This window comes from Penicillium psychrosexuale (genome assembly GCF_028828465.1).
Source record: "Penicillium psychrosexuale strain IBT 29551 chromosome Unknown utg000005l, whole genome shotgun sequence".
Lineage (NCBI taxonomy): Eukaryota > Fungi > Ascomycota > Eurotiomycetes > Eurotiales > Aspergillaceae > Penicillium > Penicillium psychrosexuale.
In genome coordinates this window covers 1,673,625-1,701,581 of record NW_026643190.1, presented here as the reverse complement: position 1 = coordinate 1,701,581, position 27,957 = coordinate 1,673,625, and the positions used below count along the sequence as shown (strand labels likewise).

The 27,957-nt window shown below is 48.8% G+C and overlaps 14 protein-coding genes across 14 annotated transcripts; 5 read left to right on the top strand and 9 right to left on the bottom strand.

Moving 5' to 3' along the window:
• Positions 1 to 24: 24 nt before the first annotated feature.
• Positions 25 to 2,670, bottom strand: cwh41 (mannosyl-oligosaccharide glucosidase; the record flags this gene model as incomplete). The annotated part of the gene is made up of 4 exons (XM_057190484.1): positions 25 to 273; positions 331 to 1,246; positions 1,306 to 2,368; positions 2,427 to 2,670. The coding sequence occupies 4 exons, from the start codon at positions 2,668 to 2,670 to the stop codon at positions 25 to 27; spliced, it is 2,472 nt and encodes an 823-aa protein (XP_057038140.1).
• Positions 2,671 to 2,901: 231 nt separating this feature from the next.
• N7518_009557 (NAD(P)/FAD-dependent oxidoreductase) lies at positions 2,902 to 4,202 on the bottom strand (the record flags this gene model as incomplete). Its single annotated transcript, XM_057190483.1, has 2 exons — positions 2,902 to 4,088; positions 4,163 to 4,202. The coding sequence occupies 2 exons, from the start codon at positions 4,200 to 4,202 to the stop codon at positions 2,902 to 2,904; spliced, it is 1,227 nt and encodes a 408-aa protein (XP_057038139.1).
• Positions 4,203 to 4,609: 407 nt separating this feature from the next.
• On the bottom strand, positions 4,610 to 5,363 carry N7518_009556 (SNUT3/LISCH7 family protein; the record flags this gene model as incomplete). The annotated part of the gene is made up of 2 exons (XM_057190482.1): positions 4,610 to 5,013; positions 5,072 to 5,363. 2 exons carry the CDS (start codon positions 5,361 to 5,363, stop codon positions 4,610 to 4,612), a joined length of 696 nt encoding a protein of 231 aa, XP_057038138.1.
• A 1,470-nt stretch (positions 5,364 to 6,833) lies between these two features.
• N7518_009555 (Zn(II)2Cys6 transcription factor) lies at positions 6,834 to 8,675 on the bottom strand (the record flags this gene model as incomplete). The annotated part of the gene is made up of 3 exons (XM_057190481.1): positions 6,834 to 7,286; positions 7,334 to 7,811; positions 7,858 to 8,675. The coding sequence occupies 3 exons, from the start codon at positions 8,673 to 8,675 to the stop codon at positions 6,834 to 6,836; spliced, it is 1,749 nt and encodes a 582-aa protein (XP_057038137.1).
• A 434-nt stretch (positions 8,676 to 9,109) lies between these two features.
• N7518_009554 (alpha-glucosidase) lies at positions 9,110 to 10,989 on the bottom strand (the record flags this gene model as incomplete). Its single annotated transcript, XM_057190480.1, has 3 exons — positions 9,110 to 10,365; positions 10,424 to 10,844; positions 10,912 to 10,989. The coding sequence occupies 3 exons, from the start codon at positions 10,987 to 10,989 to the stop codon at positions 9,110 to 9,112; spliced, it is 1,755 nt and encodes a 584-aa protein (XP_057038136.1).
• A 459-nt stretch (positions 10,990 to 11,448) lies between these two features.
• N7518_009553 (putative MFS maltose permease) lies at positions 11,449 to 13,053 on the top strand (the record flags this gene model as incomplete). The annotated part of the gene is made up of 1 exon (XM_057190479.1): positions 11,449 to 13,053. The coding sequence occupies one exon, from the start codon at positions 11,449 to 11,451 to the stop codon at positions 13,051 to 13,053; it is 1,605 nt and encodes a 534-aa protein (XP_057038135.1).
• Positions 13,054 to 13,947: 894 nt separating this feature from the next.
• N7518_009552 (Elongator subunit IKI1) lies at positions 13,948 to 15,127 on the top strand (the record flags this gene model as incomplete). Its single annotated transcript, XM_057190478.1, has 3 exons — positions 13,948 to 14,106; positions 14,189 to 14,345; positions 14,400 to 15,127. The coding sequence occupies 3 exons, from the start codon at positions 13,948 to 13,950 to the stop codon at positions 15,125 to 15,127; spliced, it is 1,044 nt and encodes a 347-aa protein (XP_057038134.1).
• Positions 15,128 to 15,266: 139 nt separating this feature from the next.
• N7518_009551 (SNAP receptor SEC22) lies at positions 15,267 to 16,141 on the bottom strand (the record flags this gene model as incomplete). Its single annotated transcript, XM_057190477.1, has 5 exons — positions 15,267 to 15,329; positions 15,388 to 15,793; positions 15,855 to 15,964; positions 16,015 to 16,049; positions 16,108 to 16,141. 5 exons carry the CDS (start codon positions 16,139 to 16,141, stop codon positions 15,267 to 15,269), a joined length of 648 nt encoding a protein of 215 aa, XP_057038133.1.
• Positions 16,142 to 16,202: 61 nt separating this feature from the next.
• N7518_009550 (uncharacterized protein) lies at positions 16,203 to 18,094 on the top strand (the record flags this gene model as incomplete). The annotated part of the gene is made up of 4 exons (XM_057190476.1): positions 16,203 to 16,261; positions 16,317 to 16,494; positions 16,563 to 17,042; positions 17,099 to 18,094. 4 exons carry the CDS (start codon positions 16,203 to 16,205, stop codon positions 18,092 to 18,094), a joined length of 1,713 nt encoding a protein of 570 aa, XP_057038132.1.
• A 470-nt stretch (positions 18,095 to 18,564) lies between these two features.
• On the bottom strand, positions 18,565 to 19,341 carry N7518_009549 (uncharacterized protein; the record flags this gene model as incomplete). Its single annotated transcript, XM_057190475.1, has 1 exon — positions 18,565 to 19,341. One exon carries the CDS (start codon positions 19,339 to 19,341, stop codon positions 18,565 to 18,567), a length of 777 nt encoding a protein of 258 aa, XP_057038131.1.
• An 872-nt stretch (positions 19,342 to 20,213) lies between these two features.
• On the bottom strand, positions 20,214 to 21,471 carry N7518_009548 (short chain dehydrogenase/reductase family protein; the record flags this gene model as incomplete). The annotated part of the gene is made up of 5 exons (XM_057190474.1): positions 20,214 to 20,762; positions 20,813 to 20,883; positions 20,935 to 21,132; positions 21,184 to 21,251; positions 21,308 to 21,471. Coding segments are annotated over 5 exons (1,050 nt in total), but the record flags the coding sequence as incomplete, so codon positions are not given.
• A 312-nt stretch (positions 21,472 to 21,783) lies between these two features.
• N7518_009547 (CLPTM1 family protein) lies at positions 21,784 to 23,878 on the top strand (the record flags this gene model as incomplete). Its single annotated transcript, XM_057190473.1, has 3 exons — positions 21,784 to 21,825; positions 21,878 to 22,936; positions 23,000 to 23,878. 3 exons carry the CDS (start codon positions 21,784 to 21,786, stop codon positions 23,876 to 23,878), a joined length of 1,980 nt encoding a protein of 659 aa, XP_057038129.1.
• Positions 23,879 to 24,463: 585 nt separating this feature from the next.
• N7518_009546 (Mis6 domain protein) lies at positions 24,464 to 26,792 on the top strand (the record flags this gene model as incomplete). Its single annotated transcript, XM_057190472.1, has 4 exons — positions 24,464 to 24,479; positions 24,530 to 24,580; positions 24,637 to 25,664; positions 25,716 to 26,792. 4 exons carry the CDS (start codon positions 24,464 to 24,466, stop codon positions 26,790 to 26,792), a joined length of 2,172 nt encoding a protein of 723 aa, XP_057038128.1.
• A 142-nt stretch (positions 26,793 to 26,934) lies between these two features.
• On the bottom strand, positions 26,935 to 27,818 carry N7518_009545 (post-initiation translation factor DPC29; the record flags this gene model as incomplete). Its single annotated transcript, XM_057190471.1, has 2 exons — positions 26,935 to 27,560; positions 27,614 to 27,818. The coding sequence occupies 2 exons, from the start codon at positions 27,816 to 27,818 to the stop codon at positions 26,935 to 26,937; spliced, it is 831 nt and encodes a 276-aa protein (XP_057038127.1).
• Positions 27,819 to 27,957: the final 139 nt, after the last annotated feature.

Below are 27,957 nucleotides of genomic sequence, written 5' to 3'. Positions count from 1 at the left end.
ATTTTCACATCGAAGTTCAATAGCTTACAACTCGTCATGAGTAGTCTTTCCGAATCCGGCCAAATCAGGCATGGACATCATGTTCACCACCATACTGGTCCAGCCGGTAAAGTGCTGTGTTCGCTGGCCATTGCCCGAGTCAGGGTTGTACTGTTCCCAAGCGAATCCAGTCCTCTTCCACTCGCGGAAGACATTTTCGACCAAATTCTTCCGCAAGTCAGAGTACATCTCTCTCGCCTGTTCCTGGTGAGGACCAGAAACTGTCGCAGTGTCCTGTGAAGGTTCTGTCAGATTCGGCGGGCAAATAAATCAAAAGATCGAAGCACTTACATAGAGATTCTTCAACACCAAGTAGTTGATGTTAATCCAGACAGGACTTCTCCAATAGTTTTCATCGGTTTCGTAGAACTTATCCTTCTTGCTTAAGCTGCGGATACCGTAATCACTCCACAGCTCCTCGGGATCACTGATCAAGTCCAACACAGCCTTGAGACGCGGGCTGTCAGGACCCAACATACCAGTCAGGAAGGGGAAGATGGAGATGTAACCCTTGTGGCAGACGTGCACACTCTCTTCATATTCATCGATAGTCGCATCGCAGAAGGTTTGCTCCTTCTCATCCCAGTGCAAGTCATCGATGTTACGAGTGATAGCGTTCTCGTAGGAGGCGAACTTCTCGGCGTCTTCCTCCTCGCCAACGTTCTCAGCAATGCGACGCATAGCGCGAGTCATCATTCCCATCCAACTGATCAAATCGACATGCAGCTCACCGGGGTGCGGTGGCTGGGCTCTGGGGTAGTCATCGATGCCAGAAGTGAGGATGTGCTGCACGGAACGTCCGCGCCAGCGGTAACCTTCCTTAGTTGAGAACGCTTCACGGTCATACGATTTGATATCACCGCGCTGAGTATTCCTGTACCAGTTGTAGTGCTTCTTCAGGAGCGGGTAGAATGAGCGAAGGTATGCTTCAGACAGTTCCGGGTGTCGGACAGTGGCGGAACGCAGGCTGGCGGTCGCATCTTGGTTGTCTAGGGATGCGAACTCGGTGCTCTTGTTGTTACTGGTCTTGACTTTGTCCATGAATGCTTCCAAGGCCATAAACAGAGTAGGCGGGTTTGCGTAATGAGGATATTGGACCGTAAACTCCGCAGGTACCTTGCTGCGTGCCTCTTGGCCGAGAATTTGTTCGCGGGCAATCCACCCATCCTCGTCCATCAAGTGGAACCAGCTCTTGATAATCTCAAGCCTGTAAAAGTCAGTATCAGGCAAAACTAGTGAGTCAAATGAAAGTGGGTGTAAACGTACGCAAGATCGGTATCGTATTCGATCACGGGCATCAAATGGAAACCTTCGTCCCAAAGGAATCCTCTAGGGAAGAAAGGCCGGGAGGGAACGCAAGTGAAAAGCTCCTTAGGACCTTCGATAACAGGCTGCGCGGCAGCCCTGGCCTCGGCGGTCTCTTCCCAGAAGCCTTCATTCTCCTCTTCATACGCAGGGTTTGCGGACCGATCCACGACATCATCGCCGTGGAAGAACCCAATGCCACCGATGAGGTTAGATAACATTGCCTTGGAGAAGCTCGAGTATTTCGGTGAGTCAAATGGCGCCTGCGGCGGAAGAAGCTCCTCAAAGGTTTCAGAAAATGAAGCCGAAGCTTCATCAATTTCTTTAGTAAGGGTTTCTGAAGTCAAAGGTTCGGAAGCGGATCCGGAGGAGAATAGGACATCGAACTCGAATGGACCGCTGAAAACCTTCTGGACAAGCTGAGCGTTTCCCGGGCCAGGTTTGTGCTTGATAGTAAACAGCTGGGCCGGGGGCGGAATGTTCTCTTTTCCATACTCTTCAAGGGCTTCGTCAACCTCTGCCTTCAATTGAGTGAAGAAGATCCCCTTCGCTTGCCAAAGTTGCTCCTCAGGGAAAGCCACACTAGCTACAATGCTGCGATCCAATGGCTTGTCTGTGGAGCTAGGATGATTGTAGCGAGGGTGCGAGTTGGTTTCCGGTCCAGTGGTGACATCGATAGCGAAATCACCAAGTTCTGCGGAGTATCCTTCGAGCTTGACATTGCCTTCCACTCCAGTGGATTCAGAGGATGCAGAATCGGCCCCCAAGCGACCGAATCCCTCGAGAGTGGAATAAAAGATAACGGAGATGGGCTGGTCGGGGTCTGCGCCCTCTCTAGGCGTGCCCTTGACTCGGAATCCCCAGCTACCTCCGTGCTGGCCACCGGGTACTTTGATGAAATCGATGACCAAGTCCAAATTGTTCCCAGCGTCATGAATGGTTTCCCGTCCACCCTTTCGGATATCGTACTCATCCCAGCCATACCCAGCCATTCCTTCATTTTGTTCGCATGTGTGTCTAAAGTCTTCGGTAGATGTTAGCTTTAGTTCACCAATGCAACCGGGCTGCCAAGGATCACATACTTTGTTGAGCACCAGCATAATCGTCAACCTTTCCCCAGATCAACCCCGCCGAAAGACTCTTCGGAATGCGAGGACGCACCCCAAAGTAGAGATTCGACTTGTAGGGGCCCCAAAGCAAGGACTCGTTGCTGGCACGTCCGGCCTCTCGAATTAGGACGGACACGTCATTGGGATCTTCATTTGCAACAATCCCAGTCGCATAGAGGAGCGACGTCAATAACACTGAAATCCCGAGGTTACGCATTATGTAGCCTCATTCAATTGACTTCTGTCCTCGCGCGGCGTTAAGCTATAGGTGTATGTATCTCCACTTACCGCCTACTAAATACAGACTAGTCTCATATGCGTACCGCGTCACCCGCCTTTCCTCGTCGGCTCTAGTGCTCACGTTGTCTACAAACTATAAATGTCGTGCTAATATCATAGGAAGGGTGTACTATATTTTTGCGATAGACATTGTGTGACAAGTATCTGTTCAGATGAAGTTTCGTGGATCCAACGATCCAATGTTTGCGCTCTTCGCCTTGCCATCAAATACAAACTCACTCATGAGCTTCCCTGTACCCGGCGCATTCTGGATACCCCAGCAGGTATGGCCAGCTGCAACATACAGTCCCTTTACATCGGTCAGGCCAATTAGTGGCCCACCGCCAGTTTCACAGTTAGGAAGATAGCAAGCCTGGCGAGCGCGAACCTCTCCGTCGCGCAGCTCGTCAGAAATGCTACCCACATGATCTATGATTTCCTGGCAGCGCGTCTGGTCAACCTGGACATCTGCAGAAGTCTTTGGTAATGGGACCGTTCTATCTCCGTCGCCACATGCATAGACGGTGTCATCAGGGCGCGCGTAGATCTCTGGCGCAGCCACAGTTGGGCGTGACTTCTTTTCGGGGTTGAAGTCGGCCGGGATTTCGATGTTTGTAAACAGGCAGTATGCGCTGACTGGTTTCTTTGGCTGGATCACCACGCTGTGGGCCCGCATGCCTGAGATGGGGACCTCTGGGAGGATAGTCTTCGTCCAGGGACCAGCAGCAACGAGCACATCGGTTGCGGTGATGGTTTTTGTTTCACCTGATGTTTTATCAGTGTATGTCACTGACTGCACAGAACCCTTAGACCGATCAATATCTGTAACCTGTCCAAGAATGATACTTGCGCCCTCGTCCTGGGCGAGCTTTGCAATAGAGGTAGTGAAGAAGTATGGGTGCACTTGAGCAGTTTCGCCCGGTCCACTCATATTTTCATAGGACCGCAGAAGATCCGGCTCAATCCAATCCAAGTCCTGGGGGATTTTGGCAGACTTCAGCTTCGACATAGCCGCTGCACTGCGTTTCAGCAGAGATTCCCTATCTCCACCCCCGGATTTCCCTGCAGTGTGCTCGGCAAGAGCACGACCTCTCACGACGAGTTGGCCACAATTGACCTCTCTGTATCCCCATCGATTGATACCATCGTGCTCTTTTGCAAGTTCGGCATGCAGTTTGTAGCTGAGACCAACGATGTTGCTTGGGAAAGCCCATTGCGCCAGCATGCCACCCGCTTTTCCTGATGCAGCGCCGGCGATTTCACAGGCCTCAATGAGTGTAATCTTGTGACGGGTAGGGTCGTATGACGGGTGTCTTGTGAGGTAATATGCAGAGCAGCATCCAATGATGCCACCACCTGTGAGGATTGTGGTTAGCAATTTGCGAATATACATGCGGGGTAGGAAAGTCGCGCAAACAATCTGTTCTTACCAACAATAACAATCTCACGCCGATCTCCTGTTGCCGACATCTTGAATTTTGGCGTTACCTTGGGTGCTAATGATCGCAAAGAAGCCACTGTGTAGGGAGTTAGTTGTAGTTGACAAGTTTGAACAGCAGGTGTGCTCATTATATAGAGAATGCCTACGTCACTGGGGATCTAGTCTGTCCAGTCATATGTCGCATCCGCAATCAAGTCGTGACCGGTTTTTATCTACAGATTTGGCTATGAATCATTGAATTTTTTTGGTTCACTAATATTTGAAGTAATGAAATTGGTAGTAGATCCACAAAGGTTTGGGCCATAGAATGGGAAGGAAAAATATCAAGCCAGCATAAAAAGTACTCCGCAAATGCATATCGTGTCGAAAGAAGGCAGAAAATGTCCAGTGAATACAAAGAAGTATGAGACCGTAGGAATAGGAAGGATTTAAAGGTTCATCGCGAGGGACTGAGAGGCCGGTTGAAACCACCCTGGCGGTTCATGTACTGTCGGTACTCGATCTTCTTCTCCTTCCGCACACCATAGATGTCGTTACCGGGGATTTTGGTGTTCTTTGTAGTCCGGAACCGGCTGAAACCCATGGTCTTTCGCATTTGTGCTTCCATTTCGTCTTCGTCCGCATCTTCGTTGAAGTCCACGTCCATCGCATCCTCGTGGCGATCTGGTCCTGGTTGTGCGCCATTCGCCTTCTGCCCAACATCTCGCGATCGAGGGTCTTTGCGGTCGCCATGGCGGTCACTCTTAGGGCCTCGAGGGGGTGACCGGGCCTTTGTGCCATTGCGATGCGGCGAGCGGGAGCGCGAACGTTCGCGGAACTTGACGTTCTTGGGTGCATTGCCTGATATTAATATGTTAGCATGGCACGAGTACTTCAATAATTCAAATCTTTCACCAACCGCGTCTATCCTGGTTGCGCTCCCGGCTAGTGCTCCTCTTTCGGTTCTGGGCCCCACGCCCATCTCTGTCCCGCTCGCGGCGATCTCGAGACCAGCTCCTATCTCGCCTTCCATCCTTGCGTTCTTGTGAGCGAGAGCGATACCGGCCGTCGCGTCGGTCATCTCGTGGAGCTGGTGAGCGTTTGCGGTCGCGATCTGACTCTTGCTCTGGTGCATGAGGCCGTTTATCATTCGAATCCCACATGGTTGAGCTGTCGACTCGGCGAGCACGTTTTGCAGGTGGCTCCGCCATTGTTAAAAAGGTCTGATCTGGTCTGGGCGTTGCCCCGTACACCTTGGGTGTTTGTGGCAGCTGGGGCCAGATGAGGATGGCTTTACTCAAATTTCAAGAGCTTGAGTAATGATAACAGGTTTAAGGAGTCCTAAAGCGAATGCTTGTAGGGATAGAAATGTAGAGGGTATCAAGTTGTCGCAATGGATGTCGGCCTGAATCTCTCAGGACCAGAGAGAAGTTTATTCCGGCTCCGGGAAGAGACCAGTCGTGCATTTTGTGACATGGCAGATTGACCGATCTATAGCCGTGACAAACAAATTGTACGGTTTGGATTCAATTTTAAAACTGCTTTGATCAGTGTCAGTAATAGCCTGATGCGTCGCTTGAATAATCAAATGTGATGTCTCTCAATGAACCCAATGAAACCCTATATGTACGAGAAGGAGTATATGACTTACGACTGCACTATGGCACTATCTAAGTATCTTGCTATACATATAGAGATCAGCGATATATCGTAGGTTTATATGGTATCTCACTACCTATTTCACCCTATTAGTCTACAGTTTTTACCTAAATTCTTCGTATAATTGATAAAAGCATCTAAAAAAAACATCCAAAAAGACGTCCAAAAAGAGTACTACAAAACTAATATTCTTGTTAATTTAAATTGCTCTATAGGGATAGAGCACGTATAGGTATAGAAAGTGTTAAGAATACAGTAACTAGTTAAAGAACAACTTGAAATAATTCGACATATTCCATTGTGTCAGATTGAATCAAACTGAAGGTAGCAATGCAAAGCCTCATAGTTCCAGATATAAAGTGATCGAGGTGGCACAGCGAAAAGAAAAATATGCACCACGTTAGATACAGAGATCGATTTCTGCTATATTGATACCAAGTAGGCCCAAAAAATGTGTTAGATCGGTAGATCATGGATTGTTTGAATCGCTGGTCTTTGAGACAGGCGATGTTGTAAACCGTAGGCTGTCCACTGACATACTTTCAAAACATGCCCGAGCACTGGATCTCAGGGCACTAGCCTTGTCTTTGCCTCGTTTGTCAGGTGAGCTATGTATCATAGTTGCACCTAACGATGATATAGCATATAAGCAAGCAGATTGCAAATGCAGATGCCAATTTGAAAAAATGAGACATCAAAGGGGATGAAGTCATTGAAGCAGATGTGGAAAAAGGTGATTCTGACTATCAATTCATGCCAGTTTTGGAGTTGGTTTGATGAGAACACCTGGCACTTCATGCTTGATCCCACTGGACTACTATTTTGACCAAAAAGAGATAATTGTCACGTAGGAAAGCACTTTGAGGCCTGTCAGGAACAATCAAATAAATCTGCTGTATTTATTAGGTCCAGCTCTTGTAGACAACTCGAATGGTAGAAAAGTCCTGTCGTCTCAATACTTTCCCCCATATGTAGCTTTATTGACCAAGCATAAATTGAGAGGCGCAGCCTATTATCCGGTCTCAGGGAAAGTAACTGGAGTATTGGAGAAATGCCTCATCAATTTCTGGTGTTTTCTCACCGATGCGGCTCATCTCCGCATAGTTGAAGTTACCATTCATCCAATTCGCAGACTCTGAAACCAATTCAGTGGAGGGCTGTTCAATTGAGTTGCCACTTCTCGCAATGGCGGATATTGATGATTCCTCATTGGTAGAGCTTGAAACCAAGGGGCTGGGTTGGAGTTTGAGATGAACGGTGATAGGATCTACCATGGATGGCAGAGTTTGCCCTATTTTGGTAAGTAGCAGCGGAAGAAGCCTTCGACGGCCCCCGGGAAGGTCGTGTATGAGAGTAAAGAAATGCTTGAGATAATCCTGCGGGCCAAGCTTGAAGCCCGAAGAACGTAGTCTAGCCGTTGAGAGGCATGCCATGACATCAATCAAGGTGCACGCCACCTCAAATATTTTTTCAATCTACAGTATGTTAGAATATGCTTGGTATGTTTGTAGGTAAGCCATACAAGACCAATTCCGTGAGTTTCCATACTCTGCCTGGATAATTTCCATGTCGCAAAGCAGAGATCTTCAGCAATTAGGAGGGGGTAGCGAAAATCCATGCATTCATGACTAGGCTTTGTCGAAAGAAACCCAGCAGTTGTAGATAGTTGCCATATCATGATACGCAGCCACTGCTGAGACACACGCAAGTCTGCCATGAGTATATCAGGCAGATCAAGGTCTGCCGGGACTGCACTTTGGATAAGCTCCTCAAGGCGAACCAGCGACTCAATCGAGCATGTGGCATTCGTTCCATTCCACTGACTCAGAAAACTTTCATCAAATGGGCGGTAGAGGTTTACCAGACACCGAAAGCCAATGGCTGATGCATTTTCTAGTACATTGTCTTCCAATTGAGTTGGGAGTGGATCGTCTTCTAATTGAGGGCTTTCGGGAGTGACCTGTAGCGTAATAGGTCTATGTCGACGAATAGCGTGAGCTCTGTCACCGTGTTAGCGAATCACTAATGAATAGGCGAAGAAAATACCTCTCGGACACCACTAGGAGCCAAAACAATTTGCCTGCCAAGGAAGGGTCATCGTCATCCACCTGCGCCGATGATGCTTGACTTTCCAGTGCGCTAGCTGTATAAAGTGTCGTCGATTCGCGGAGAAAATAATATGCATGCCGTTGGTTTCCAAGTCCAATATGACATCCATACAGAAGGAAAGCGATGATAATGCTTTGCCGTATAGGATCCGTGAATGGATCGATATGCTTTCGAGCTTCAGTGGCTTCCTCAATCAGGGAATTTCGGTAGTCTTCGGTACAAAAAACCCGAGAGTATTCCAAAGATGAATGCTCCACGGCAAATCCGGTTTGAGTGACCACAAAAGCGCAGAAAGCAGTGACTAGACAATAAGCATGGAGGCATGTATCGGCAAGGTCCACCTGTTTCTGAAAGCTGCCGGGTTGCAAAACGGGCACTGTTCCTCTCATTCGCGAGAAAAAATATCCCGAGCAGGCGTTGACAAGCTCCCCGCTCACAAGGCCCGGGGTTTTCGCGAACTGACATCTTCCCGAGGTTTGTAGTGACTGGGGAGTTGGTATAGTATCCCCGAGCCCAAGAGTCATTGATGGCGGAGAAAGATTCGCATTCTGTGCCAGCGCCTGTTCAATTTGGTTTGCTCTGAGTTCATTGAGAATATTGGCTGTTTGGCCCTGTCTCCCCTTCTTCTGTCGTTGCGAGGAGGTTCGGCAGACCAGGCCAGCAGCTCGACACTGCTCACAAGGTTTTGGGAAAATACATTTGACTTTACGTCGGCGACATGCATCACATGCTTGCTTGGCCTGTGGGTCTGGCATCTGGAAATTCAGGTACAAATATACCGAGAGGAACTAGCAGAACGCAAAAATCCGGGGTTGCGGGGGGAAGTCGGGGGGAAGTCGGGGAAGAAGCCGGAAGGAAATGGGAATTGTGGCCTCGTTTATCAGGCCTCAACATTCGGCAGACTCGATATATCCATTGTGACTTAATTCGTAGTAGTAGTGGAAACTACCTTTTTAATCACATTCTCATTGTGTGTTCAGAAAAGGAGACGTCAATTCTAAAGGCCTAGGAAATCCCCCCAGGGGTTTCCCGCTGAGCTACAAGCCGTGGAATGCTGAGAAATTAGCGACATCGGGGAATATTATGGCCAGGCGTAAGAGGTGCTACGCAGAATATTATCCTAGGAAAGCAAGATTTCAACCAAAATTTATAGAAACATATTGCCGGTTGGTATTCTACGGGATATATCTCAGATATAAACACGTCCTTCGAAGGGCTTCAGGGTTTCCAGCAATGAATCGGAGTAGTTGCCCACTAGCAACTTCATGCCCACGGTTTTCACAGCCTGTGTGAATGGCTGAGATCTATTAGTAAAGTTCAGAACGACCAATGCCCGTTTATCTTGTCTCGACTTGACAAAGCAAAACGTCTCTTGATTCTCGTAGTCAAGTACTTCAAATGCACCGTGGATGAACAACTCCCGGTGCTCTTTCCTCAGACGTAGAACATCTTTCCAGAAAGACAAGACACTCGATGCATCACTCTCCTGTCTCTTCACATTGATCTCACCATAGAGATCATGCGCTCGCATCCACGGTTTCCCGGTAGTGAAACCAGCATGTTCCGAGCCATCCCACTGCATCGGCAGCCTGGAATGATCGCGAGCCAGGATTCGAAGACCATCCATGATATGCTCTTTGCGAGTAGGATCGGCTCCACTCTCACTGCGCTGCTCTGCTTCCCGGTAATACCCCAATCCTTCAATGTCCTTGTATTCCTCAATGGGCCACTCGCGTGGTGCATTGATCATGCCAATCTCCTGTCCCTGATATATGAACAGAGTGCCAGTCATAGTAATCATCATCAGAGCCAGCATTTTGGCAGAGATCTCCCGGAACTCGGGTGAATCCGATCCAAACCGAGAGACAGAGCGCCCGTTGTCATGATTTTCACAGAAAGCGGTGGTCCAGCCATCCGTTCCCTCAATAAAAGACTGCCACTTCTGCACAATGGATTTCATCTTTGTCAACTTCCACGGCGTAAAGATGTACTTCTCCTCTAGGGTGGGTCCCATGCCAATATGGCCGATGTCCAAGTGGAAGACCATACTAAGTTCTTTAGCCGATGCTCCCACATATTCGAGGACGTTCTTGGGATCAGGTGTATTGGCTAGTTCGCCCACAGTCATGACATCCCCGTACGGAGCAAATGACTCTTCATACATTTCGCGCAGGAACTCGTGAATCCGGGGGCCGTTGCACCACATTCCGATGGCGGGTTGGATGTAACTTTTCGGGTCCGTGATGGGGGCATCTAGAAAGTTTGTATGCTTGCTGTACTTGTTCACTGTGTCCACTCGGAAACCGTCGACACCTTTGTCTAGCCAGAACCGGACTGCGCTGTTGTAGATAGCCTCACGCGTGGCCTTGTTATCCCAGTTGAGATCAGGTTGTTCTTTGGCGTATAGATGCAGATAGTATTCTTGCGTTTTCTCGTCCCAGGTCCCTACATGAAAGCATCGTTAGTTCAAATATACTGATTATTGCCAAATATTTCAACTCACATGTACTTCCCGCAAAATAACCTCGATAATTGCTCGGAGGCATCCGATTTCCTGCCTCATCATATCGAGGAGGGCGCCAAAAGTACCAATCGCGTTTTTCATTGTCCTTGCTGCTCCGACTTTCCTGGAACCAAGCATGCTGATCACTGGTATGGTTGACGACAAGATCTAGAATCAATTTCATGCCTCGCGAGTGACAAGCTTCCACAAGATTCTCCACGTCTTGTACGGTTCCATAAGCAGGGAGAACATTTTCATAGTCGGAGATATCATAGCCCATATCGTGCATGGGTGAGTCGTACATCGGCGATAGCCAAACGACATCAACCCCTAGCGACTGAAGGTAATCGACCTTTTTGACAACACCTGGGATATCCCCCCAGCCATCCCCGTTATTGTCATAGAAGGAAGCCGGGTATACCTTCGAATCGAGGACACAAAAGTCAATATTATGTCTTGAGGAATACCTTCATGTTCTCGCAACTAACCTGATAGACAGTGGCTTCTTTCCACCAGTTATTTGTCCCCGTAGGAACAACCGTATCCTGTGTCGCATGTGGTGACATTGTGGCTTGACACCTTTATTTTCCACCAGGACACCCCTCTTATACCTTTTCATCATAACTCGGCATCAATTCGGCCTGGGCAAACGTGGTAGACCCTGCATACCGCCAAGCCTCCGGAGGGATGCTGCGCCTCCGACTAACGACCGACTTGCCGCCGACAGGCTCCGTCCTGGCACGCTGATTCGTCACATCTAGACCTCCACACTCCAGCTTCCCCAGTTTTTCGAATTTTTGGAAGCGAGTGACAGTCCATATGCATTTTCCCCGGATACGCGATGCGCGTGGACTAAGTCATGCGTGTATTTTGGACTTGAGATCTTTTGTATAAATGACGCATCGCCCCATGGTTTATCAGTCTTGATAATGTCTGAAGTATCGGGATAGTATCAGCCTTCGATTCTGATTAGGCCTTGACAAGAAACTATTGTTCGAATCTTCGAAATCGCAACACAAGTTCCAATGGTGTCCATGGACGACGAATCCGCAAGCATGGACGGCAAAGTCTCCCCTGTCCTTGCAGAAGGCAGACTAGCATCTAGGAAGGAGCAGTCTATGACCCTCTGGCAGGCTCTGCGGCTATACCCCAAAGCCGTTGGCTGGTCAGTCCTCCTTTCGTCCACTCTGATCATGGAAGGGTACGATCTCGCATTGTTGAGCTCAATGTACGCATCACCCGCGTTCAACCAGAAGTTCGGAGAACAGACTGCCTCGGGGAAATGGGCTGTTCCGGCATCTTGGCAATCCGGCGTTTCTAATGGGGCACGCTGTGGTGAAGTCATTGGGCTTCTGATCAATGGTCTGGTCTCTGAGCGCCTGGGATATCGAAAGACCATGGTCTGTGCCTTGACCACCATCACAGCAGTCATTTTTCTGTTTTTCTTCGCAGTCAATATTCAGATGTTGCTGGCCGCCGAGATTCTCGCGGGTATCCCTTGGGGTATCTTCCAGACTTTGCCAGCCGCATACGCCTCCGAGGTTTGTCCGGTAGTCCTGCGACCTTACCTGACCACTTTCATCAATATGTGTTGGGTATTCGGGCAGTTCGTGGCTATTGGCGTCAACCGCGGTTCTATTTCTCGCGATGATCAATGGGCCTGGCGCATTCCTTTCGGTGTGCAATGGGTGTGGCCAATCCCAATCATTATCGGCTGTCTTTTCGCACCTGAATCCCCTTGGTGGCATGTGCGTCGGGGTAATGTGCAAGGAGCCCGACGAGCGTTACAGCGGTTGACATCGTCCAATGACCCCAACTTTGACCCCGAAGAGACGATTGCTATGATTCAACACACCAATGAGTTGGAGAAATCACTTTCCAGTGGGACCACATATTGGGATTGCTTCAAGGGAACAAATCTTCGACGGACTGAGGTAGTTTGTCTTGTCTGGTTAGTGCAGACCCTATGTGGCCAGAATTTGATGGGTTATTTCGCCTATTTCTGTGTCCAAGCAGGACTGCCTACCGTTGAATCTTTCAATCTATCCCTGGGACAATACGGCCTCGGCATTTTGGGCACAATTGGATCGTGGTTCCTAATGTCCTACGCGGGCCGACGAACTATCCACATCTCCGGTCTCGCCAGTCTTTTCGTCCTTCTGGTCATCACAGGATCTCTTTCTTTTGCACCGGGAGACAACAACGCAGCTAAATGGGCAATCGGCGTGATGCTAATCATTTTCACATTCTGTTATGACATCAGCGTCGGCCCTGTCACATACTCTCTTGTCTCAGAACTATCTTCCACTCGTCTCAAAGCAAAGACGATCGTCCTCGCCCGGTGTCTATACAATATCAGTAACATTGTCGTCAATGTCCTGACCAACTATCAGCTCAACTCCACAGCCTGGAACTGGGGTGCTCGGTGTGCCTATTTCTGGGCTGGTACGTGTCTAGCCTCCCTGGTCTGGGCATTCTTCCGGCTCCCCGAGCCAAAAGGACGCACATATGAGGAGTTGGATTTGCTCTTTGAGCGCGGAGTTCCGGCGAGGAAATTCGCGACTACCGTTGTTGATCCATATGAAGGAGAGGCGACAGAGGTCCATGAGGCGCATGCGGATAAAGATTGAAAGTCCAGCGATGTATCCAGTCCCCTGGGTAATGCCAAATATGTAATATATAGTTAGGGTGTTGTTAGTATAGTTATTGGAACTACCAAAAATATGACAATTGGCTTCTTTCGTTCTTCCATCTCACATCGTATTAAATGTCACCACTGAAAAAAGACCGCAAGTCCCACATTATACATTAAATTACAGAATCGGAAACTATATTAGACCAATAAGCCACGCCATAAACCTGAGTCAGTCTGACTATCGGATTTCTCATTTATGCTTACACATATTGAAGTTACTCGATTCATGCTCTGAGCCCACGTTCTTCCATGAGTTCCAATCGGTACTCTTTAGCTTTCTCCATAGTCATAAGGGGCTCCAGGTGACTTTGAACGATATACTGTAGCTCCACTTGTAGCTTTGCCAAAGCCTGATTCCCAGCACGAAATTTCTCTTGTTGAGGTTCAAAGCTGTCTGGCCGAGGAAGAATAGAAGAACAGGTATCTCCTAAGCTACTAGGGTCGGTTTCCTATTGTCAATTGCATTTACAAGGCACAAGGAAAGATAGGACAGGATGGGTAAGTGCGCTCAATTGATGTCCGAGTTGACAAATAAGGAAGTAGAGACCGGCGTAACCCGTCTGAGGTGATTCACCACCTTGTTTTCTCCATGATAACTCCCTTCATCACCGATAAGCTAACATTGTCTGTCTATTCCGTTTGTTCACATTGTTTTCGAAGCACCTTCTGTCTGCCCCACAGAAATGGCTAGCCCGCGGGCCGGCTCGTGGAGCCTCAACTTTAAATCCCACCACGAAATTTTCGCAGCACAACCCCACTTCCTATGTGGTCGTCAACCTACGTCTCCAGAAAGCAATTAGACGAGAAGAGTATTTAATATCAAGAAAAGATGGCCCCTATCAATCTTTCACACAGGCGAACGCACAACTTACTCTTGATTTCGAAACTCTTGAGCTTGCGTGACACTGCATCGCCCCTCACGCTTGTCTTAGATTCTTTGGAGCAACCGGCTACGCCACTCCTGAAAGAATATATCAGACGTGCAAAGGTATATTGGCTGAAAATTTTACCACTAGCGACACCTGGCTCACTAGGCACGGGGTGGACAGCCATGCTGACTAGTTCGACAGCTATCCAAAGTCCATGTCACACTCGTCGCTTTTGAAACCCTGAAGCAACCGGATGGAGTCGATGCTTTTGTATCAACACGCCGCAAGAGCCCTGCCGATATAGTTAAAGAAGTGAGCGCAGTTTATCAGCCTGTTGCAGCCTCCAACCCCTCACGCAGTAAGCATTGTGGATTTAACCCCGCTAGTGGACGCATACTTACTGCCCGAGTAGGGCGTCTTATCATCATTGACTCTATTAACCCCCTTCTGAACTCAAAAAGAGTCGACCCTGGATTTGATTTACCCTCCTTCCTTGGCTCGTTTATTGCTCCCACGTCGCCATCGGCCAAGGTTGATGCGTCACTCGTGGTGACATATCATCAAGATGTCCCCGAACTTCCACAGCAAAGTCCCTACTCACCATCTCCTATTTCTGTGTTGACATACCTCGCTACGAGCATCATCACACTTCATTCGTTCTCGCACGTTCTAGCACAGAAGGCTGCTCGCGACCGCAGTCTGGCTCCTCCAGTCTTCGGGCTTGAGGAAGAGCAAGAAGGCGTTCTCCTCGGCCGATTGGACAGATTGGCTGGTACTGGCAAAGCCGAGGGAATTGTTATTGAACTGGAGCACAGGCGGAAGAGTGGCCGTGGTGTACTGGAATGGTACCTTCTCCCGCCTGCCTCGCGGTATTCGCCACAGCATCTGAAAGAGATCGTGACGTTGCTTGACGATAATGTTTTGTACAATCCTCCTATGGGGCGAGATCCAAGCGCGGGTGATGAGGAACTAACGTCGACCTTTGAGCTGGGTCTCACCGACCGACAGAGGCGCGAAAGAGAAGGTGTTGTGTTGCCGTACTTCGACGCACAGCATAACGATGGCCCAGGCGAAGGAGGTCGGATTCTTTACGATATGGGAGAGGAAGACGATTTCGACGAAGAAGAGGATGAGATTTAGACATCATCAAATACGATACATGTTCAAGCAATTTTCTGTGTTCTAGAATCGGCGGATTGTAACCCGCAATCACCGAGGTATTAACTATGCGTACATTCATACAGCGAGGCCTATGAGCATGGCCACGGAGAGCAAGGAATCAGAAGAATCGCCAGAAAAGAAGGATGCAAATGACAAGCCCGACGCCAGCGAAAGGTCCATACTGTGAGATGGTTAGCCAAAATCGTTCAGGGGAAATCTGACGCAAAGTATAGACCCACCTGCTTCAGCAACAATTCCCAGTTGATGCGTACAGCCGCCTTTCTGTACTTTTTGCTATCCTCGCGGAGTCGCCCAGACAGTTCACCCATCCGCTCCAAGCTATCGCCTCGATACAAGAGGTCCTCGATGTTCTTTGTCATCACCTTGGTGACATCACGGAGCTCATCGTTCAGCTTGTCAAGATTCTGAGACGCGCGACTGTCTTGGTACAGTTTCTTTGTGCGCTGGATAAAGGTATCAAACTCGACAAAGGCATAGGGACGGAGGGTTGGTGAGAGGTACTGTGAGGAGGTATAGGTAGTCGTGAATTCGGAGGCCAGATCAGCGAGATAGGTAAATGCGAGTTTGCGGGGGTAGGACTTGTCGCAAATGCATAGAAAGCATATATCGTCCTGGATTGTGTAGCTGAAAGGCATGTGAGAGATTGTCCATTGACAATGTTTGTTGATTGATGGCTGCGACTTACTGTAGACTGTATTGGCCAGACTCAATACTGGCTTGGGGTGCGGAGTTGCGATTCAATCGCCGAAATATCATTTTAGCCTGACTCTTAATCTCAGAGAGCTCCGATTCAGCCTACGGATATTGTAAGCTCCTGATCAGCTTAAATAATCGTTGTCACGTACCTGCTCGTCGTCGACCGAGGCTGCCAGCATAAGGCCTGTTTCACTTTGACATCAGCACTACGCATCCTCCCAACCTCGCAGAGAGTTCCTCACCATCGAGCCTTGCAATCTGCGTTGACCTCACCATCCTGAAAGCGTTGCTCTTTTGTTCTGAAGGACAGCGCTTTCCCCTTTGTTTTGCCGTGAGAATGGCTCCGAGGAAGAGAGACGCAAAGGCGGTAGGAAGGTCCCGTGCGGCAGAACCACGGTGAGCATTTGCTTATCACTCTCCTTTCCACTGACGTCTTATAAAAATGCCATAGTAGTGCTACTGCTAGTTCTGCCGATATAGCAGAACAGTTAGGTCTCGTCATGTCGACCCTAACATCTGAAGCGGGCTCACGAGCTAGGACCCCAAGAAGGCCTGCTGCTAGAGGGAAATGGAGCGAGGAGCAGCTATTGACGAGCGATAAGTCCCTGCTTATTGATATGGATCTAGTGGTATGAGCCAATCCTTCACAAATGCGATACCAGATTATCTAAGCTAACGATAGGCTAAACATTTCTAGAAACTTCTGGCGCGACCTGAAGCATGGAATTGCCTTGAGGAAAGTGAAAAGCGCGAAATCCTCTCTCTACTTCCCCCAGATGTTCATCCGGAGGCAGAAGCTATATCGGATGACCCTAACGCAAAGATCAAACCCATTCCTGACTCTTTTCTCCGCTATTCAAACAACTGGCGCGACGGCATTCGACAGTTCCAGCTCGATCTCCAACACGGCCGTTACGACCCCCAATGGCTGCGGGAGGCGCAGGAAGCCAAACAGGAGCGCGAAAACGGCGACTTTGACGACTTCAAAGAGCGGGAATATGAAGAGTTCTGGGGCCAGAAGCAAAAAGTCAGCTGGTATGCGATGGCTGGAGAAAGTGCGAGTGTGAGGTTGGGAACTCTTATAGATGAAGGTGTTATACAGCCGGGCGATATCTGGAAATTCTACCATATTTTCGGTAGGGGCCCTGGCAGAATTATCATCGAAAAGGAAGTCATGGTATGTATAGATCTATCCACTCCGTATACTGCTCTGCCATTTACTAACTACTACAGGTCCTTGACTGTGTTGGGCCAAGATTGACTTTTGCGATTCCACCCGGTGAACGAGTCTTTCTTCGAAGCAATTTCGATAAGGCGGGGTCATTTTCGATACCAGAGAAGGGAAAGGAAGATATAAAAGTCGACCTCGACACACAGCTACAGCCATCGCAGGCCACTCACGCAACTTCCGATGGCGAGGAGATAAAGGTCGACACCGATAAAGCGCCACATGAGGTCCCTACATCCTCCACTGAGATAAATACCGATACCGATACCGCTACCGGCACACAGCCAGTCATTTCACCTTCAAATAACGAAGAGAGCCAACAAGATACCCCATTCAGCGTTGTTATTTTCAGCCCTGGTGGTACGCGAAATCGAAAACCCAAGCGCACGATTCCTGAGCCAGAACCTCAACCCCCAGTGAAAAAGAGAGGACGACCACGTAAAACCCAGCCAAAGCAATCCGAACCGCAGTCCCAAAAAGTCGAGGTTCCCCAGGAAATAGAAGTGTCCCAACGCGATGAGCAGAATACCACGGATTCTTTTTCTGTGATGGGAATCTTGACTGCAAAAATCGCAGAAAATAACAGAGCTGCAGCAGAATCCTCCCCCCAAAAGCCCTCGCGGGCAGAATCCCCCTTTTCGGTACTTTCTTCCACCTCTGAGCCCCCAGAGCTCCTTGGACCACAGTTATCTACACACATTGAGGCACCCGTTGAGGCTGAGCGGGATGAAATTAATAAACCCCCAAATACCGAACAACAGAAAGATCCAATCCCAATTCCGTCTCCAACTACTGATAGTGAGCCGGACGAGATCATCGTTCCCAATATCCCCTCGCCAGGAGCACTCGTCTTGAAGATTCTACAAATCGATGGCCGCAAGCCGACCAGCCGTACAGGGAATGCCTGGAAGTCACTCCGCTGCTACCGAAACAACCAGGACATGGGAAGCCTCTTTGATGTGCGAGAGGCTTGGTTCCTTCAACATGGACAACCTCGGTAGCTACCTTCCACTTCTAACCTTCCACTTCTAACATGGAAATATCGATAACTACACCAGACTCGCTTACATTATTACCCTTGATATCACCCATGGTTGCGAGGATTAGGATGAAGAATGTTCGGTACATGACCAAGTTAGCTAGCTTACAATGAACAAATGAACCTCAAGATGTCGGAATATAGGATGGATACTGGTAATTTTCATACTTGATACATATGGATCACGTGATATAACCAGGTGTTTGTTTTGTTTCGACTTGTCGGTGGTCCTTTCTACCAACCTATGCTTTGCAGGCAATATCTTGCAAGGGACTATATGAGAGCTGGCAAGTCCATAGTCACCTGAAAGATAATCCAAGTATTGAGTAAGCCTTGCTGAACAAGAGAAGAAGAAGTGTCACCCTTTCCTAAAGAATTATTTCTGCTAACTAAACAGGACTCTCAAAAAAGATTATAATTACACATGATGCTTCACAAAATGAAAGGCGCCATAATAGCCAACGCCATCCATGAATCCCAGCTCGCCGACAATGAGCCGGCAATACCGGAGGCAGTTTCTGGTGTTGCTGCCGCGAGAGTCGCGTTATCTGTGGATGATTCCGTCGCCGATGGGGAGTCGGATGATTGAGACGGTTCAGATGATTCAGACGCAGTATTTGATGTATCTCCTGGGCTAGACGACGAAGTCACAATATTGGTGCTTGAGGCAGCTGTAATGGTCGGCTCCGTGCTGGAAGGCTCCGACGTGCTGCTTGGCTCCGACGTGCTACTTGACTCCGATGTGCTGGAAGGCTCCAAGATACTTGTAGAGATAGAAGTAATCGTAGGCTCCGAAGCACTCTCAGTAGTGGGAGCTTCCGCAGTCTCAGTTGGAAACGTAAGGGAAGGTGGGATCGTCATAGTTGGAATAGGCGCGGGAATGAAATTGGTTGCTTGTTGACAAAAGTTGCCGCCAAGTGTAGGGCAGTTATATCCAATATTACAGCAGCCTCCATCGGCACAATTGGGACCGCCATTACAGCCAGTTGCGCACCTAGGTTTGCCTAATATAAATGTGCAAGCAGAGCCAGAAGGGCAACATCCCCCAGTCCCATCTCTGCACAATGTTTCTGTTGCTTCGGGGCATGTTTGCTCCTGTCGAGGAATGAGAGCTCCGGTGACGATCGCGGCAGCTTGTATCCTCCACTCGGCGGCGTTGGCAAGGTGGCAGCCTAGGGCTACGGCCAAGATAGTCTGCCAAGCGTGCATGGCGGGAGGATTGGGGGGGTTTTGCTTGAGATAAAGAAACTAGGAACTAAAGACCGACGTGGGACTTCGCGTCCTAATGAAAGCGTAGAAGGTGGTAGATTTGATCCTACCCGGATCCGAGGAAATCGACCCCAGTCTTATACTAGTGTATTCCGTGCCTAAAATGTCTCTGAAAATGTTATCTGAGTAGTACTCCGTATCCCTCCTTCAAGCTTGTGCGGAGGAGCTCGTATTCAACCCCGCTCTCTCGTTACTTGCAACCCGATCTCGTATTCATATACGGAGTATGTTAATCTAGCCTATATTTGGCCTACTTCTTCGTATTCCATGAGGCTCAAGCGGCCTGTCACCCGGGGAACCAAATGGGGGTGGCTGATTTGGGTATCTCTGCCCATAGCCAGCAAGTCTGGGTTTGTGACAGGCGAACTCACCAATCCATAATAGGAAGATGAAAAATGGAGGCCAAGAGAAATCAATATACGGAGTGTGTGGAGTAGAGCACGGAATCACAGATTTAAGGAAACTGTACAGAGTACCTGGAAAATATATCTGAAATATATGATGGAGGGTGGCTAATATATATCTCCTCATGAACTATACCTGACTAGGAGTACCACCTATTTAGGAAAGAGTGATTTAGCCTTGGACGACTCAAATTTATCTGCCAAGCCCCTAGCAACTCTTCCTACTTTTGCAGAACCCCTCCTCGCTTTGCTTGACTAAACTATGGGACGGTATGGTAGGATTAGTGAGCATTGAACAGCATTGGTCAGAGTCGACTCTTAATTTTAGAGTAATATAAGCTGGCAGCAAAATAACTATTAACCCCCGGAGCTCATTGGTTAACCGAAAGAGAAATATAATATTATCCACTAAGGCCCGTCATTTAATCCAGATATAGCGGGCATAGGATCTGAGTCCGTGGTAACATCAACAGCAAAACTAGCCTGTATAAAGTCCTCTAACTCTTCACTCACAGTCTTGAGCTTCTCCTTGACACTCGCAACACCTTCTTGTCCAACAATATGCCGCGAAGGAGGGTTTTCATGGCCACCAATTGATGTAATGGCATATACTGTTTCAGAGACCAGCACTTCAAGATGTGCGGAGCTTAATGGTGGGTGCATGGAGACAACTTCTGGAGCGGAGAATGGGCCATTTTCAATGGAGCTAACTCGGGCGTTTTCATCGTTGGCTGGACTTGGTGTGACTGGACTGTCAGATGAGACAGAAGCACCGGGAAGTTGGGGGACAAGGTGGTTTAAGATTCCACGGAAGAGAGGCGCTTGGTTGCTGGCGGGTGAGTAGGCGGGGAAGATTGGAGGGACACTGGTTACTAGGTTGGTGAGGATGCCAATTTCGATGCTGCATTGGAAGATGGTGAGTTTGATGTTAAACGGGGCAATTTCGTAAGCCAGACTCTGTAAAATAGATTAGTTTCTGCGCTAAGGACCACTCCAGAGATACTGACATCACAGAATCCTTCAAGGGCCCAACCCGCTGCGCAGTACATTCCTAGTCCGGGTGTACCGATATGCGCCGCTGTATATCGTTAGACCAATATTCAAGCAATAGACGGGATATATTTCTTACTGATCCCTGATATTATCATCACATGCCCAGCGCGCTCTTTCCTCATATGGGGGAGCGCAGCTTTGATGATATTGAGGGGACCGAAATAGTTAACCTCGAATTGATCGCGTACAAGATTCATGGTTTGAGTTGAAGCAGAAAGTTCCTCAACTGTTCCAATCAGGGCTTGGGGTAGGTCAGTATACTGTTTGAGGGTATCTTCAGGAATGTAGGGTCACCTTGACTTGTACAGCATAGAAGTATGTCTACTCTTCCAAATGTTATGACTGCATCTGCCACGACTGCCTGGCACTCTCCCATCATTCTGTGCCAAAAGACTGTCAGTAATTAAGACCATAATTCATAATCGAGATGTCTGCCTTAATGATCGCACCGGATATCTAGCGGAACTGTCTTCATGCGCTGTGCCCAGCCATCGTGTTGCCCCACCTCATCGAGAAAAGCATCAAATTCATCCCGGCGACGTTCATCCCGTTCCAAAGCTGTATGTGCTAATCCAAGAAACGCATAGTCTCCATGCGCGAGGACCTGGCGCGCGACTGAGAGGCCAATGGGTGAATCCCCCGCGGTGATCAGCCATACTCGAGGCTCATTATGCGACGGGAATTGCACGCGGGCATCAAAGGGGGGTTATTTTCCATGAGGGTCAACGCCAACAGTCGAACGCGCTATCCATCACGCGATTGCAATTTCAAAGCTGCTTAATAGCAAAGTATAAGAATGGAAGATGCCCGAAGGTCGGAAGACAAATGCCAAGACCGAGCAAGTTCCCGGGCCTCGATCTAATCGCGTGCTAATCGCCCACGTTAGCTGGCCTTTTGGCTTCTTCTTTTCTTTTCCTCATCCATCATGTCGGAACAGAGGCCACGCAGACAGGAGGAGTCGTCCGGTGTATGTGTCGCTGATTCAATGTTGTTGTGTTCAATTTACTGACTCCCTTTAGTCGGGCTTCAAGGGGGCCCTTCAGGGTCTTGGAATCTTCTTGTTGGTCCAATTTGCCATCAGCCAGTACATGGGAAATAAGGACAAGACAGACTCTCCCAGCTTGAATTCTGATGGCATCCCTGCATTTGCCGATCGCCCCGATCCCAGCGAAGTCGCCGAACACAGTGCTCTTCCTGAGACCATCGCCCCAATCTGGCCCTCCGACAGCGCTGTCGATCTCAGCATTTATGTAACCCCGTCTATCATTGTGCCCAACTTCAAGTCACCGGACAGTATTCTTGTGGTGGACGAGAAGAACTTCACAATTGGAAACTACAGTGACACTCGCGAAATCGACACCACCATCAAGGTCCCAAAGCAGGTCCAACAGAATGGAACTCTCTGGGCTCACTTCTTTTTGGCTCGTACCGGATACCCGCTAGACCCCACCGCTAAGAACTACAATACCGCTGATGCAGTTCACTTCATCCGACCTCTGAACCAGTACCTCCCCAAGAAGAAGGTCAAGAAGCTGAAGAACCTTCTGTCGGGCCCCGAGGATGATCATGACCAGGAGGAAGATAACACCCCGGATATTTCAACCATGTCATACTATCACCCCAACTTCACCCTGTCCCTGATCCCAGACTCCGGAGTTCAGAAGTTGGCCCAGATGAACCCCGCAGCTCGCCAGTATGTGCAGCTCGAGCGGACTGGTGCCCGCGATGCTAGTGGAAAGAATGGATGGTACTACCCTATCGCTTTCTTCAACACCTTCTGGCAACTGAAGACCCATATGACCGAGTTGAACTCTACCGTCGAGACCGTGCCGTTGCATATTACTCTCAACAACATGGCGAACTGGAAGTTCAACATCATCAGCAGTGTTGATGAAGGCTCGAAACAAAGTTCCCGCCAGGCTGCTTATGGCAAGCCTGCTCCCGGTGGTGGAGATGGAACCGAGTGGGAGATGGTGAAGGAGGTTCTCTTGGATACGAACATTTGGCTCCTCTGCACCACGGGTGTGGTCACTATCTTCCATATGTTGTTTGAGACTTTGGCCTTCAAGAACGATATTGTAAGTGATATCTCCCTATCAAAACGTGTGGTATGTAGCGTCGCTAACATTGTCACTTTCTAGGCCCACTGGCGTAAGAAGAAGGACATTGTTGGCACTTCAGTTCGCACAATCTTGGCAAACGTCTTCATGCAGGCTGTCATCTTCCTCTACCTCATGGACAACAGTGAGAACACATCTTGGATGATCATGGGCAGTCAAGGATTTGGTATACTTCTGGAATTCTGGAAGATTACCAAGACCGTCGACGTTCGCTTGCGCCCACCGCCAGCCAGCTCTTGGTTGTCGTTCTTGCCCTATGTGATTGTCTTCGAGGACAAACACAAGCTTAGCGAGACCGAGGAGAAGACTAAGGAGTACGATGAAATTGCGTTCCAGTACTTGTATATTTTGGCTGTTCCCCTCCTGCTCGCATACGCCGCGTACAGCCTAGTCTACAACACCCACAAGTCTTGGTACTCTTACGTTATCCAGACACTGGTGGGCAGCGTCTACGCCTACGGCTTCCTCATGATGGTCCCCAGTCTCTACATCAACTACCGGTTGAAGTCTGTTGCCCACATGCCTGGCAAGGCCTTGACCTACAAGTTCCTGAACACCTTCATCGACGATCTCTTCGCCTTCACCGTCAAGATGCCCTGGCTCCATCGCCTGGCTACTCTCCGCGACGACGTTATTTTCTTCGTCTGGCTCTACCAAGGCTGGAAGTACAAGGTTGACTACAAGCGCGTCAACGAATTCGGCCAGGGAGGTGACAGTGACGAGGAGGAGGAGCCTACTCCTGCTGTTGAGGGTGACAAGAAGGAGGAGCCTACTGATGCTGTTGAGGGTGACAAGAAGAAGGAGCCTACTGATGCTGTTGAAGGTGACAAGAAGGAGGAAGTGGCTACCCAATCCTCTTCCAAGACTACTTCTAAGTCGTCTACTCGCAAGAGGAAATGAACTGTTCAGATGCAAGTCTTTTCGGCCCATAGACCGATGAACCAGGGATCAACGCCTTTGCATAATTAGTAAATCACTCGATTTCACTACTTTTGGCATGATGCTGGTGAGCATTGGATCATAATTATTACAATGTTGTAGCAAGCAATGTTTAATTCCGATCCTTTTAATTGAGGATTCCTCTAGAAAATCACTATAGAGTTCCGACCTTCACTTATCCAGTATCACAGAAGTACAAGAGAAAAGTAACTAACAGTTATGATATGATCAGATAATAAGACGAAGGTAGAAGCCGTTGTTGATAATTACCCGATTAGGCTTAAGGCAATTTTCGCATCTCCGCGCCCGCTTGTTCTTCTATGCAACTGCCGTTGGATCTGTATCTAAAACATTCATTGCTTTGATTCTATTAGTTTCAAAACAATTGCCAGAAATTGCACACATCCAAACGGATTGTTGTTTTTTCGACGCGCCAAATTGAGGACGAAAGCATCGCGCAACTACGCGCCAATACCACCATCCCGTACATTCTGTCATTCTCGACGACACACCAATTGTGGCAATTTTGTAATAGATTTCGTCTAGATGGATGTCGACACAGGTCAGTTCTGTTTTTATCCTTTCAGTTGAATCACGCTAACAATTCTCCAGGAAGCAACCGGCCAAACGGCCTACTTGATGCGGTCGAGCACTTGGAAGCTGGTATGGCCAAAAAGCCTCTTGAAACGGCAAAACATGTTACTAATGCAATCTGGTAGTTGCATTTGTGCCCCCTAAGCAGAGATACACAGATGCCAGTCTACTGGCCAAAACAATCGCTTCAAGCGCGTATGAGAGCGGCATTCCGCAACCCGTGCTGGCCCGTCTCCTGAAGATTCTGACCACGAAGAATAACCTAGACCAGGGCACTGCTACAACGCTGATCAAAAACCTGTACCCCCAGGAGAGGATCGCGTCCAAGAATGTCACTCAAGTGGTCTGCTGTCTTGGGCCCAGCAAGAACAAACCGAGCCCCGCCACACAGGCTTTGCTATTGCGCTGGCTGATTCTTGCGTATGATCTTTTCGAGGATAGGATGCATCTCGCCAAACTTTATGCTGTCCTTTTCAATTATTTGGACATGATTAGTTTGCGGAAACCGCTGTGTCACCTTCTCTCACTTATCACAAGACGAAAGCACGTCAAGCCATTCCGCATTCAAGCCTTGATGGAATTGATACAGACTGCTGGTGGTGAAGATAAAGAGCTTATCAGCCTCCTGAGGGTTTTCAAGAATTACTACCCCGAGATCATTCTCGGTGATTTTGGAGGATCGAGAAGGAATGCCCTCTTCTTCAAACACCCAGACCCGGAGTGGTCAAGCCATGTGAAGGTGCTGCAAGATCAGAATATGGAAAGAGTGCAGGCCGGCCAGGGATCGAGTTTCCAAGTTGTTCATCGAGGGACTGTGAAAAGAAGTAGGATTGAAGTGGTCATTCCGACTCTACAAACTTCATGGGTATCTCATAAGCACACATCGCTGGAGGAGCTTCGTGATATTGGCCATTTTGTCGACAAGCTTGACAAGATCGAATTACCAAATCAGATTATCTCAACTCTGGGGGATGCAATGGCTCAGAAATATCTTCACCTGGTCCAATCCGAACTTGCAAATCATCGTCTAAATGAGTGGCTGAGAAGTTTCCTGGAGGATAAGTTGGAATTGCTACGTGAGGATGAGGATGATGAACCTGAGACGTTATCATATGTATTGGGTTTTGTTGTGGGATATGCATCCTATACCAAGGTATGGTTTTCAGACAGATCATTGTCAATTCAGACACTAACCAAATATTAGGACCTCCCATCCTCGATACGTTCATTTTTGAAGTCTTATCTGAAAACATGGAATGGCAAGGATAATCGTGACCACGTCTTCCGGCTTCTCCAGTACATTCCCATTGAATCTTTCGCGTCGCTTCGAAGTGAATTATGGTCACCATTGGAGTCAGCTGTGTTGGACGAGAGTCTTCGTTCCAGAACAGCGTTGTTGGGTTTCTATTCAGCGTTAATCAACCAATGGGGTGTGAAACTCCGATCACAGTCAGACAAAACAGAGGAATCGGTGTATCTCAGTCAGATCATCGTACACGCCGAGCTCCTAGCCTCTTCGATTCTGGAGTTCTCGGTGGAGGATGAGGATAAAGAGTCCAAGCCAGCTACAGTCTCTGTGCTCGACTTCTACAAAACCCTTTCAGAACTCTTTTCTCACGCACCACAAGACGCCCGATTCCGCATCACACTTCCGTACGCGCAAACCGTATACACACTCGCCTTCACACCTAGCATCGCCGTGCTCTCAACCCTCAACTCCATATTGGCCGTCTACAAATCTGCATTCGAGGCCTCTCTGAGCTCACAAGTTCTCCAAGCACAAAACTCCCCGGCTTATGGAACAGATCTCGTTGGTCGGTTCAACGGGTATGTCATGGACATGTGCAATGTGCTATGGCGCAACCGTGCACTTAACACCGAAGACCCGAATGCGCTAGGCTGTCTCGTCCCAGCACCGACTACCACTGCGTTGACAAACTATATCAAGGGCCTGTCCGAGGCAGCCAAACACTATGACCGCGAAAGCGCTTTCCACATTAATCTTACATCTATATTCTCTCTTAGTCACCACGCTGCAATTTGCAACCTGTCTGCAGCTTGCTTTGCGGATCTGGAAGAGGACCAGCAGGTTGCGGATGACCGCCCGAAATTCAGAAAGCCAGTCACCCAGAAAGCCCTACAGGCGCTGGAGAGGGATGGTGGTGCTAAGATTACATGGCAGGAGTACCGTGTGCATATGCTTGACTGGTTGGATGCGATTGGGTGCCGGGGTACTGGCGTTCTGATGAGAAGCACAATGAAGGCTTTGCGCAAAGAGTAAACTAATAGTCGGATGAGACTGAACACCAGTTCTAGAAATGAAATTTCTCATAGCGCCATTGAAATGCTTGGTATCGGTATAATACATATTGTACATGCTCGGCTCTCGATATGAGACAGACAGCAGCATAGCGGCGAAGAGGTCAGAACTTCTCTATCGAGTTCAGATATATATCTTGAACACTGGGATCTTCCCGCAGAGCACTCAATAGGTCCTCAAGATCTTTCACTTGTTCCTCGTCCTTAACCACGACCATGCTGTCCCGGTTGGGATCCCAGAATATCTCCAATTCGTCAATGCTGAGACCTGACAATTTCGCGAATGTTTCGCCCACAGTTTTTGTCTCTGACGGATCGGTCAAGATCACGAGGCGACCCTTATCATCGGTGGTGATGTCCGCCGCTCCTGCTTCGATCGCCTGGTCCAAGTAGTCGTCTACATTCGCACCATCTTTCTTCTCCATAACAACCCTCCCTTTCCTCTCAAAGAGGAATGTAGTCGGGGTGACGATTCCTCCATTGTCTTTAATCATATAGCGAATGTCCTGGAGCACGCGCGCCTTCTGATCCGTTTGACACTCTACAACCGCAGCCACTGAACCAGGCAGCATAGCCTCAATTGTCAGAGATTCTAGTGCTTGACCCGATACACTGAGTCCTTGTCCGCGAGCGATTGCTGCTTCGATAATGATTTTCGGGATGGAGGCTCGTTTCGCATTCGACAGCGCGAGGGCTAGACGAGGATTGTACTTCGTGTCGGGTCCCCACACTAGAACATAGTATTAGGATCTGAGATATGCACAATTGAATGGCCATACGTACTCTGTGTAGCATTGGCAATTTCCTTTCCCACTATTTGGCGTTCCCTGCTCTTGGCCTTGTCGTTTCTGGCCTTGTCATGCTTAATTGTGGACCATTTGTTGTGACCGGAGAGGATAGCCGATGAGGTGCTGAAGTAGCGACACTCATGACAAGCAGAATCAACCCAGCGGGATTGTTGCAGCAGCCTGCTAAGTCTGAGAGCCATAATGGTTTTCCTTCTCCATATATTGTGAGTTGTAGAGAAGATCGGATCGCCATTGAGATTCCCTCGGGCGGCTGTTTATCCGATCTCCGCGGACAGTGAGGCCACACGATAAGGGGAGAGACCTGGGGTTGACGCAACT